At 36.8% G+C, this 13,965-nt stretch overlaps 1 protein-coding gene across 1 annotated transcript; it reads left to right on the top strand.

The window, feature by feature from the left end:
- Positions 1–1,215: 1,215 nt before the first annotated feature.
- LOC127881490 (G-protein coupled receptor dmsr-1-like) lies at positions 1,216–1,920 on the top strand. The gene has a single exon (XM_052429392.1). The coding sequence runs from the start codon at positions 1,216–1,218 to the stop codon at positions 1,918–1,920; it is 705 nt and encodes a 234-aa protein (XP_052285352.1).
- The last annotated feature ends 12,045 nt before the right edge of the window (positions 1,921–13,965 follow it).

Below are 13,965 nucleotides of genomic sequence, written 5' to 3' on the forward strand. Positions count from 1 at the left end.
AAGCTTGACAAAATGATACCAAATATACCATTTTTGCACTTTTTGACATTCGGGACTTTAGAATTAAAGCGACGCACTGGAAGTCTCTTCAAAACGAAAGTCCAGTCTAGGCGTCCCCGAATAGCCTGTGTACGAGCTTATCTTGGTCGAAACCTTTCGCCTATGCACGAAGCGCGGTGCACACAAATTGCGACTGAATTGAAACTATGCTGCGTTCACACTTGAGCACTTAATAAAGATTACTAATCTTGGTAATGACGCCAAATAAACAATTTATCACTTAGATAATAGCTGCTGAATGTTTTTATAGAAACAATCATTTAAGTGCTTGAAAGTGAAATCAGATGTGACTTGTCATTAGGGAGTCACTTTGCCTGGAAAGCATCATTTATTATATTACACGTGTGTATAATTCAAATAAAAACCTCGCGAGAGGGACACAGAGCAGTATAAACTTCAGCTACGTCGCACAAAGAACACCGTCGATATTTTCATATACGATTCCATGGGCTGTTGTTTTGGAGGTATAAACCGGATTATAAAACAAGTTTGTGCATATGACGAATACTACGCACAGAAAAGACATAGTGAATAAGGAACGTAAATGAGTTAAATATAGCATGTGGACCAATCACAAAGGCGGACAAAGCTAATTACGTTCTAATATATATAAGGTAAAGACATTTTCAGCCTATCAGTAGCTCCTGTTATATAAACAGCATGTTAACAATCATTTGTAAAAAATTATTCAATGTTATATTTCAACAATAACAAAAATACTAACGAAGAAAGATTAACAGCAGCATTAGTATTGTAAACATGACAACTTGGTTACCAATGGACAATGTGACAGTAATGCCAATACTGAACGCAACCATACAAAAACAGGTAGTGTTGCCATTGCATGAAAGCCATATGTTGATGTTTTCTCGCATATATAGTGAGTTGCATGGATATTTAAGCGCTTGCATTTGCGACTTTGGAGTGATATCGAGCATACTAAATGTAATAGTATGAACCAGGCGACATATGATAACTCCGACAAACTGCATACTGACAGCGTTGGTCATAGCGAATTTACTGACCATGCTGGCGTATCTCGTGTACGCTTCTTACTTCTATATCTACACACAACCTGACATTAACAGAAACCATTCGCAAGTATGGATGTACATCAACATGGTGAGCTATCACTTAGTTATCACATTTCATAACATGGCAGTGTGGTTCACAGTCTCGCTAGCCATGTTCCAATACATGATCATGTGTCATAACGTGACCGGACACCGCATGTGTTGTCTGCATCGTGCCATACTTACCATCACAATCATCGCGATAGCTACCATCATTGTGTGTATACCAAACTACTTAGCCTCACGTGTTGTGAAACTCACAGACTTTGGTTTCAACTCAAGCGGCTACTATGTTTACAACTCCGATCTGGTGTTAAAACACAGTTTCTACATCGTGTTTATTTTCTGGTTCTACGGAGTCTTTATGAAGCTTGTACCTTGCGTTATGCTGTCATTTCTTAGCGCAATGGTCATACTGGCGATGTACAAGGCGAGCAAGCAAAGACTCCGTCTACTGGAGCAGACGCGGTCACCAGACCGCGACGTCAACCACCTGTACAACAGAACCTCCTGGATGCTGGTCTTCGTCGTTCTGTTCACTGTGATAACAGAGATGCCAAATGGCATTTTAGCTATGTTGAGAGGACTGAACGACATTGTCTACCAGGAAGTCTACGACAATCTCGGTGTGGTCATGGATCTTATTATGTTGCTTAATTCTGTGGTTAATTTCGTGATTTACTGTAGCATGAGTCAGCAGTTTCGAGACACCTTTAAAAATATATTTGCTGTAAAAGCTAGATGCGGCAAAGTGTACACAGTACGGAAGAGTGACCGGACATCATAATTCTATTTCATACTTTGTGTCGACGAATACGAATTAAGACACTATAAATTTGCCTATGTGCAAATAAAAAACAATTTGTATTTAACAGCCTTGTTTATTATTAATTGTGGACTAAATTAACAGTGCGGGATATATAATTGAAATGTGAAAAAATAACCTATATTTGCATATATTGTTAACGGCTTTTAAGCATTATGTCATATTAAATATTATTGCGCTGTATTTTAAACCAAATTGGTCACTTGCCTTGAATAAGACTACTGGAGTTTATCACACATTTCTTTCCTGAATTGGCCCCTCGACCGTTCCAAAATGTGTAGGAAGTCGCGTGGTTCTAAACTGGGACACACATGACATAAATATAAAAATTAATATCAAGTTGGTTTGAGAGAAAGGCTAGGTCCGGACAAGGAAAACAATGCTGAGTTCTTTATTTTGCTAATATACTGGAAGTGTGACAGATAAGGACGCCATGTGGTTCTTCGAGAGAGACCCGGTGCCACATGGGTGTACAATTATATAAGTATAAACTAAGTTAAAGATAAGCCGATTCTACAGGAGAGAAACCGTATCCAATCATGATGGTCTTTATTTATGGTAAGAAACAAAATGTTAAAACTGAAAGGAAAACAAAACACTACAAGACTCTACACACAAGTACACAACGAACTTACACACACACAACTTTGGAAAGCCTTGACTGTCTTATACGTACAAAATGAACATTGTTGTGTCAAAATAGAAGTACATTGTGTATATTTAGTCACTATGTCAATATAGTAAGTTAATCTGTCATAACATTGGGTGCTTGTGTCAATATATTATGTCAAGCCACACTTATATTGAGTCAACGAACCTATATATCATGTCGATGTGACCTTATATTATGTCAATACGTCATTATATGAGGTGCATTTGTCAATATATTATGTCAAACCATCCTTATATTGAGTGATTTCGTCATTATATCGTGTGCATTTGTCAATATATTGTGTCAAACCATCCTTATGATACATTGACAAAAGCACCCAATATAATGACGATACTACTAAATATAAGGATGGTTTAAAATAATATATTGACAAAAGCACCAAATATAATGACCGATTGACTAAATATAAGGATGGTTTGACACAATATATTAACAAATGAACCCAATATAATGACCGATTGACTTAATATAAGGATGGTTTGGCACAATATATTGACAAATGCATCCAATATAATGAAGTTACCACTCAATATAAGGATGGTTTGACACAATATATTGACAAAAGCATCCAATATAGGACTTGACTTAATATTAGAATGGTTTGACACAATATATTGACAAAAGCACATAATACAATGACGAAACCACTCAATATAAGGATGGTTTGACATAATATATGTGCCACGAAAACCATACCGCAAATGTCAGCCCTAAACATACCTCAACATGTTGTCGATTTAATAATATACTCAATTGTTGCATATAAAAAATCATAAGATCTAAAGAGGTAATTAAAATAATGTAAATCGGTAACTTAACTTGAAACATGCATAAATAAGACAAGTTGTCATAAGTCGATTCATTCAAAATAAATCACAACAGTTGTTTTAACTAGGCACACAATCATGCGAACAAGTTATTAAAACTTACAATTTGCTTTTATAAAACGTTTAATTCAATAAATGTCAACGTAAAATGATAACTTTAAACACTGTGTATTTGCTTAAATTTATTATTTTTCCTTCCCGCTATAAACATGCGACCGCTCACACCTACATCACGTCATTACGCTCACACCTACATCACGTCATAACGCTCACACCTACATCACGTCATAACGCTCACGCCTACATGACGTCATAACGCTCACACCTACATCATGTCATAACGCTCACACCTACACGACCACATAACGCTCACACCTACAACACGTCATTACGCTCACACCTACATGACGTCATAACGCTCACACCTACATCACGTCATAACGCTCACACCTACATCACGTCATAACGCTCACACCTACATCACGTCATAACGCTCACACCTACAACACGTCATTACGCTCACACCTACATGACGTCATAACGCTCACACCTACATCACGTCATAACGCTCACACCTACATCACGTCATAACGCTCACACCTACATTACGTCATAACGCTCACACCTACATCACGTCATAACGCTCACACCTACATCACGTCATAACGCTCACACCTACATCACGTCATTACGCTCACACCTACATCACGTCATTACGCTCACACCTACATCACGTCATAACGCTCACACCTACATCACGTCATTACGCTCACACCTACATCACGTCATAACGCTCACACCTACATCACGTCATAACGCTCACACCTACATCACGTCATAACGCTCACACCTACACGACCACATAACGCTCACACCTACAACACGTCATTACGCTCACACCTACCTAAAACTCATTATAAGTGTATCAATATAAATAAGTACTTTATTTACATGTACATATAGCAGGCAAGAGTTAAACACAATAGCAGCGCAGAAAGGCAATAGTGAATATGTGATTAATGTTCCTCAATCGCGACATGTGAACTATTTTGCCATCATAAACAGCTACATGTGCAACAATCAGATTCCTTGATGTTATATACAAAGTCACACAATATCTGTAAGGTTTAAATGAAACCCGTTTTAGACAGGCCCATAGTTTTTTTTAGCACATTCCGTTGTTTTATTGCATTTTAACCTTTAAAATAAGGTTTCGCGCTATATGATGTCACATAGTCAATTTATACATACACAAAAATATACATAATTGTACATAACATGATTTGTTCATTGTAAGCATTTAATTGAAAAGGCTCAAGAAAGCATCAGTTATCTTTTAACATGTGTCAGTGTTCAGGGTAGCTGTGATGTCATTACAAATGGAATATGATGTTATGATGTCATCACAAATGGAAGGTGACGTCATCAGTTTACAAAGAGGAAGCACATATGATGTCATCAGTTAACGAAGAGTAAGCACATGGATGGGTTGCTCTCACACATAGCGTACTCCATGAAGTCGATTTTTCCTGGAACGAAATCAAGAAAACATTTTATGCTGTAGGTAGCTAATAAAAAAAATTCCTATTCGCTTTTTCTTGTTAAATAATAAAACCTACAGTTTGATAGGCCAAACGCATGATTTCGCTGTTTTGTTAATTATCAAGTAAGAGTACTGTAAGACAATTAAACTACAAAGTTGTTTCGTAGAAACTAGAATAATAGAAATATTACTCACGATGACATGTAACGTATCAGCTAGATCACGTTTTTCTATTCTGGTATGCATTTTGGAATGTCATGTAGAGGTCACAATGTTTAAAAAAAAGCTTTGCTGTATTTGTTAACAACGTCAGCATGTTATCACTAAACAAAATCATACAAATACATATTTTGCGTTTAAGTTTGACAGCATTTTCATTCGAAGAACGTTTTCGGCCAATCCCTTCATACCGTCTTTCGCTCCGTTGAGTTTTTTTACCTTAACACGCAAATGCCAACATGACAATTAATGGAAAACATGTAAATGCAGACAAATACTCAAATACATTTGGGACGTGTTCCAAGTTATCAAGAGTAAATAAATATATTTTGCGCCTCAAAAACATTTACATTTTCGTACATGTAGTTGTAAAATACCAAGGGAGGTTTATTTTCCAAATACCTTATATTTTGAATAGTCCTCAATGATTTTAAAAATACAAACAAAAACTTGCTTAAAAAAACTACTGTTCCGTTGACCTATACCCAGATAATTTAAAAGCATAATTTACTGAAACTCTCCAAAAAAAATCTACCATTCATAAGGAGCATCATCGGAATTCGGCTCATGATTCCCCCGGCGCCGCCTCCTCTCGACATCAAGGCCATGGCGGCTGCTTGCTGCGGCGACATGCCGCCGGCACCTCCCATCGGTGGCATCTGGCTGAGGACGACGGTCGACAGGCAGAGAATACCAAGTACAACAGCAAACTTCATTGTGTCTGATGAAATAGATTAAGAAATTAGCAATAAGGTGGACCGTTGAAAAAAGCGCTCGAAAATTAGTTTAGATTCGTTTACCAGAAGCAGTTCTCGCATTTTGGATTTCACAAAATAAATACTTTTGAGAGTCGTATTTAAATGCGACGGTTTATAGGAACGGTCTGCAGGATCGCATTTTTAATGTAAAAATGTTGTTTAAATACCACAAACTGACGAGTGTTACCTTACTCACGTAATTCCATAATCGATTTTACAAATTATGGAAAACAAATCATGTCGAATCCTATAGTTATCATAAAAACAACAATTATGACCAAAAGCACAACTAATTTTTAAAATAATATTTAGTAATGAATGATATTTTCCAAAACTTAACACTGAAAATTTCGAGAGATATATAATTTTTGATTTTTTAAAAGGTCAGGTATAATGCCTTAAAAAAGTAAGAACAAAGGATTAACAGAAAATAAACAATCAAAATCAAAATTATTTAAAACCGCAATGGCGTGTATGTGAGAAATAATTTAAATTTTAAAATAAAAGATAATTGCATTTGCACTCTTTGTTTGCTTATGAGTTGCTCCTCAACATCTAACGATCTTGCATCTCAGTTATTAATTGCCGTAAAACAATGGTAAAAAGTTAAAATCATGTACATAAAATATGTTTTATAGACTCCTTTTTTATAACTTTATTATAGAAACAAACACAATATTCTTCAAATCAAATTTTCGTTTTATGTTTTAATTACCGAAAAACGTCAAAATTTATGGTATAAATTTCACCTGATAAAATCTCCGTCAACTTCCGGCACTTAGCTGTATTATATTATTTAACCGATAAAGTTCGAATTTAGTCGTGCAGAATGTCTGTTGTCTTTCGTTCGAAGGCAATAAATATACAGCATGGGGTGTGCACTGAACCGTGTATATTACAAGGACGAATCCACAATGTTTGGTTTAATAGGGGCGATACTTCGATAGTTGTTCATAACGCTTGTAGGCACTTATCGTGTGCGATGATAGAATTTGAAAATACAGTTTATTTTGTCAGATAAAAAAGAAGAAAAAAAATGCTGCGGTGATATATTCTTTCACTTCTAAAATGAATCACGCGAGGTGAAATGTATTTTGTAGGTCTTGGTTGCTGATGTATAAAACACACACAACAAGAGCAAGTCTTGAAAACATAACACGCACTAAGAACAAGTCATGAAAATATAAACCATTAATCAATCAATAATTTCATCAATGGAAAAGTAAAAAATTGTCTGTAGATTGGACACATGATTGAACATATATCATTAGATTTTTCGTTATTGTATATATTTTTCTGGGTTCGCCCATGTTTAACCTCTTGGCAGATATTAAAATCAACGTCTAGACCCTGAGGAAAGAAATGTTAATAGGTTCATATGTCATATAATCACTATTATTTGAATTTGAACTTCGTCTACCATCAACTACCTTCCAAAATGTTAACGGTACCGCTTTTGCCCAATTCGGTAGGTTTCGACTGTATTTGTAAAGATCTGTTACTATGCCGTGTATGACCGTAAAGTTGTTGAATTCGTCTGAAATATTCGGTACCTAATCGGAATCGAAAAGCATCCACATGTTTTAAAGCTTCTGATTTAGACTTCGACGTTTCCATATTGACGATTTTAGGAAGTTTGGATAACCAATCTAAACCATTCAGAATGTTCTGGTATCCATCGATAACCACCCAGCACCTTTAAAAGGTCCTGTTCCAAAGTTTTTTTTCATGGCTTGTCCTCGAAGAGAAGATGCAGCACTCAATAATATAATATAATGGCTTTGTGGGTATATACCTGAGAATTCTTCCAATTATCATCTTCGTGTAGGTGTCTGCTATCCTTTTCTGTCCTGCAAGATCCGTTCAGGGTGGAAAAAACATACGGACGCATAACAGAAGGCTTCCATAACATATTTTATAACATTGCCTTTGTTTTGCAGAACCTCCCGAACCAGAAAAGCATCCAAATGTTTAAAAAAAAATCGATGCAGACGTTTACCGATTCAGATCAGCCCCTAAAGTTTCCAGAAAGTTGTTGTCCTAAACGCTTGGGTGAACCGTTCGGGAGGCTAGTGGACGGCGGATTGTAAGGCCTTAATAAATACAAAGTGTGGATCTATTTTTGCTTAACCCATTTATGTATATCATCTAGAAAAGAGGCCTTGGCAAACAGCGTAGACCCACATGAGACGCCGCATGATGCGGCGTCTCATCAGGGTCTGCGCTGTTTGCTTAAAGGAATATATGTAAGAAATATTCTAAATATAGAAATAAATATACTAGACATCACTAATTATGGAAATAAATTGTTCCAATTTAGAAGGATGGGAGAGTCCACTAGGCATAAATGGGTTAAGATTTCAAACAATGCCTCGCTCAGCTGTAAATATAACTGAGTTACTTAAACTATAAATATTTAGTTTCGAGTGAAAGAAGTAAGCATACTACTCCATGATTACATCAGGCATCGACTTCATTTATGTTTCTCTCGCTAGATCCGCTCACGCTCAAACTGCTTTATGCAACATAGTTATTATAAAACAACTTATTTGCGAGCGACGCGAGCTCATAAAATCAGCACATTACTCCGTTTTGTTTTATTAATGCTTATATAAGTTCGTCACGAGATGTTTATGGGGGTTGGGTGGGTGGAGCACGCAATTCCTGTATTGGAAGATAATGCTGATTTAGATGATTACAACTGTTATGGTTATAATGTTGACATTTATGACGATATTGGTGCTGATGCAGATGTCCATAGGAACAACGACGTTGTTTTTTTGCAGATTATAAGTAAGAAGTGTTGCTGTCTACTGCTTATGTTGCTGCTATGGATGACCTTGAATATTTACACTTTAACTCTTTGAAATATTTCGTCTTTGAATGTCCTTGGGTGTTAGTTAAATGATGTTCGCAAGATGTTTTTTTGTATTCAAGTATTAAAAGCAGATACAAATTTGTTCTTGAATATGTATTTTTGGAATGTTATAAATCCACAATTACCACTCCCTTCACAACTACACACCAATATTGGCACAACAGTCGTAAACTACTCGTAATATACTCATATTTAGAACAGCAAACATATAACGAGAAACGTTTAAACGTAAACATAACGGTTCGTTAGCCGCAGATTCCTACCTTTAAAGAAACCATGCAACAAAAACAATTGTGCTTCCGATTAACCTTGAGAAACAAAAATAGCTTTTAATAATATTTTTATACGCACATTGGTGACAGTTCGCCACTCCTAACGTAGAGATTTATGGCCCAAATGAATGTCTGCTGACGTTAAGAGTCCATGTAATGTCGTGAACTGGTCATCGACGGCCTTTCATGTCGTTTCGGTGTCGTTTTTTGTTTAAAAACAACTATTACATTCCGATGACCGGTTGTGAGCAATAGCCACGCGATGATTATAAAACAGAATACAAGTAATTAACAAGCGTTTTGTAGACGTATGCTAATGGCGCTCTCTTGTTTCCTATCATTGAGGTACACACAGGTCATTTGTAAAGAATTCATCGACCGCTCTTAAATGACTGTCGTTTGTTAAATTCTTCTGCCTATATGAGTCGTGTTCTGAGAGAACTGGGCATAATGCATGTGCGTAAAGTGTCGTCCGAGATTAGCCTGTGCAGTCCGCACAGGCTAATCAGGAACGACATTTTCCGTCTAAATAAGATATTTGCTAAAAAGAGACTTATTTTATACGAACAGTATCATACAAGCGGAAAGTGTCGTCCCTGTTTAGCCTGTGCGGACTTCACAGGCTAATCTGGGATGACACTTTACGCACAAGCATTATGCCCAGTTTTCTCAGAACGCGACTCACATATTAAAGGCTTTAATAACAAAAACATGTGAGCAGCATAATTCACTCATATCTCTCGTTATTTAATTGAGTTGGTCTTCAGCGAATAGTTAACCATTCTGCTGCTATTGTGTCGATAGCGAGATTACTTTCATACTGTTTGTATGACACCACGTGCGATTAAATTTGCAGTAGAAAAGGTATTTGTTTTATGTCGAAGACGTAAGTTTCATATATTTCATATATTAAACTTGTATGTCATTAACAGGTGAACGGTATCGAGGCGAAACATTGTCACCCGTTCCGTCTGCTTTTTGCTAACGCTACTGAGTTTTGGCCTGGGGCGTAGCTCGCTGCCAAAACCCACGAATGAATGAATTCCCTAAAGTCCGATTAACCACTTGGCGGTAATTCATAATTTAACATAACAATTTCGTTCTGTTTGACTCGAAAATGATAGGAAATGGTCGGTTTAAATCATACCGTTCAATACGCCATATTCCTGACGGTAACGTATTAACGATGGCGACATCTGATTGGACGATATAAATAAGTATATACTTAAATGATGAATGTAATCCCTCGATTTTTATTTTTACAATGACCTTGAAAGTGACATGTGGTTCTTGCGCACGATAATTATCTTTAATACAATAACATGTTCGTCAGATTATAAAAAAGTGGTCCTGTATATAGAGAACAACAGGTTACTGTCCCATCGTTTTGTAATCAGGCTTAGCCAGATATATAACGAAACGATGGGTCAGTAACCTATGTTTCTGTTTATCATACCACATTTTCCTAACAATCCATTTTTTATATTTAAAATGTACGCTGGTTTTGCTGATCCTTCTTTTGTAAACACGTTGACATACATGTAGCAACGGCTTTCGAAAAGATGACACGAATACTCGCTAATTTTAAAAATCGTATAGAGAAAAAAAGTTGTTTGCACTACGAATGGGAAGAATACACACGCTTTAATTATAAACGTCTTGAATTGGAGATCAGGAATTGACTGCAGCGACAAATTTAATCGCAAAACACACTTCACCGAATAGTTTGGAGACGCCATTATGGAGATGTGTATTGAAATTGACATTTTGATGATGGTGTAAATATTGACATAAGCGTCTTCAATCGTTTGTTTTAATAGTTTAGGATTAGCATATAGTTATCATTTGTCTTGACTTTCTGTGCATCACTTGTGAGTTAAATGACTATATCGATATTTAAGATTTATGACGTCATTTAACTTCTGTAGTACGGTCAGTGGTGATTAAAAAAACGTTTTTGTGATTTATGACTTTAAACTAGAATACTATATGTACGTTCTTGGTATCAAATTGTTTGTTTTGTTGAACCTGATTCATGTTGATAGAAATTGTTGACATTATTGCAAATCCCACACAACTCCAAACATGGACTGATATAAGAACTTCCTGTTGACCGCGATATAAAAAAAATATATCAGGCAACGTTAAATCAGGCAGATATAAATGCGGTGGTATGCTTAAATTGCGGAGTTATGTGAATTATTTGGATAATGAATGATAAGCTTGATAAATGACTTCAAAGTATCATCAGAACGATTGGGGTAGCCATCCGGGTTGTTCTCAAGACACTCTTTTAAAGGTGTATGGGATTGACTTTGAGGACAATTATCTTATTATTGCGCGTGACATTACTACTACTACTACTATTACTACTACTACTACTACTACTACTACTACTACTACTACTACTACTACTACTACTACTTCTATTACTACTACTACTACTACTACTACTACAATTACTACTCCTACTAGTACTTCTACTACCACTACCACAACTACTACTACCACCAATGCCACCACCACCACCACTACCACCACCACCATCACCACCACCACACCACCACACCACCACCATCACCACCACCACTACAACCACCACCACAACAACAACTACTATTACTACTACCTGCTACTTCTATCACCACCACAACAACTACTACCTATTACTTTAACTACTACTGCTGCTGCTGCTGCTCATGCTTTCGCTGCTGCTACTTCTTTTACTACTACAAGTTCTACTACTTCCACTACTAGTACTACTAGTTCTACTACTTCTACTACTACTACTACTGCAACATATTCTTCTTCTTCTTTTAATACTCCTGCTACCGCTGCTACTTCTTTTAGCTACCACTTAAAAAGCATCTTTTACCACCCAAACCAAGTCCACAAAACCAACATCACAACCACCACCACCACTACTACCTCCCCTCCTACGACATGATAATACATAACATGTACACTGCAACCAAAACAAATAAACGTTTCTATGTGATGACAGTTACACTGAATGTTTGTTTAAAACATATTCATGTAGGGTTAATCAACATTCTGGAGTAATTTGACACACACACATGTTTTAAGTATTCCCCTGGTCCATGTCTGAAATGAAAAAAAATAAACCACGAATATGTGACCTTCCAAGGCGATATGAAAATCGCTTTCCATATGTGCTCGATTTTAATTAAATTAAACCATTGTACAAAAAATCACGTTTTGTTCGAAAGTACACACTATTGAGCTTAACCCATTTATGCCTAGCGTCCTGAAAAAAGGACATTTCAAACAGCGTAGACCCAGATGAGACGCCGCATGATGCGGCGTCTCATCTGGGTCTGCGCTGTTTGCTTAAATGAATTTCTTTATGAAATATTCTAAATATAGAAATAAATATACTTGACACCCCTAATTTTGGAAATAAATTGATCCAATTTTGAAGGATGGGAGAGTCAACAAGGCATAAATGGGTTAAAAGCAATTGCATGTCATTCAAATTAATGACATATTCGTGACTGAAAGGTTACACATCCCTCATGCCTTCTTTATTATAGTCTATTGTAATCATTTCAAATATACAAATCCCGTTAATTACAAATTGTTGACATCCTTCGTTTCACCTGTAAAATGAGGACATGGAAATCCGTTTGTCGTTTGAGTTTTTATACAGCTCGTTTATACGCGCCCGGTAAACCAACTTATGAATCCCCGATAGGGGAAATCATAAGTTGTACTTCAGAAGATGCAGACATTAAAAACTGTCAAAGGAGCCTAAAGACGTGAGTCGTTTTGATTGTTCGAATATATTCTCTAGATGGAGACCTTTTCTCCCAAATCGCCCAATGCTATTCGACCCGCATACACATTATTTATGGTAAATTTGCTTATTCTTAAGAATCCGTCCCGAAATCGTTTTCCTAGTGCTTACCTTGATAGACAACGCGGTTTGCATTTCGCATATTCATCGAAATTCCGTTGGATATTGTATCCTTTTTGTTATATTTCAATATTTTACATTAACAGCGAGATCACAATCTTATCCTTTGTCGCTTATCGTTTTGGAACGGCCACAATTCACCAAAATCTGATGGGAGGCGGAAAACTACAACGGGCGAGGCATGGTCAGGGGTGATAACCCCAAAAAAGGGTTAGGGTAAGGGTTAGGGTTAGGGGTCGGGTTAGGGTTGGGTTTAGGCTAACCCAACCCTAACCCGACCCCTAACACTAACCCTGACCCTTACCCTAACCTTCTAACCCCCCCCCCTTGCGCAATACCATACCATGCCTCGCCCGTTGTAGTTTTCCGCCTCCCAAATCTGATAGGGACACATAAGATGTATTGGGATTCATAAGTGCTATTAGGATACATAAGTGGTATTTTGATACATAAGTGGTATTCGTAGTAAGCATATCTCTCGTTCATGGGGATTACTTTGGGGGTCTAACTACAATGCTGTGCAACGAGAGATGACGACTAGAATCTAGTCGTCATTTTCTTGCTGCACAACATTGTAAATATATTAAGAAGGTCTACTCATATAATCTGAGTAAATATTTTTTTCTTGCTTTAACACTGATTAGCGGAATAAATGAACTAAATTTAAGCGCTTTGTTTCAGAGATCATTACATGTACTTGGACACATAAGCTCGGCTCCAGAGCAGACAGTGCAAAGAAGTTATGTATCTCCGAAAGTTGAACTTACGATTTTAAGCGCATCCATATTGGCGATTCATATGTTGGTTTACCAGGCGTGTAATATGGCATTGAAACAACCACGCTGCGTCTAAATAGTTTGTTGTTGTTGTTGTCATTATTATATCTCCACACTGTTATT

This window comes from Dreissena polymorpha, chromosome 5 (genome assembly GCF_020536995.1).
Source record: "Dreissena polymorpha isolate Duluth1 chromosome 5, UMN_Dpol_1.0, whole genome shotgun sequence".
Taxonomy (NCBI): domain Eukaryota; kingdom Metazoa; phylum Mollusca; class Bivalvia; order Myida; family Dreissenidae; genus Dreissena; species Dreissena polymorpha.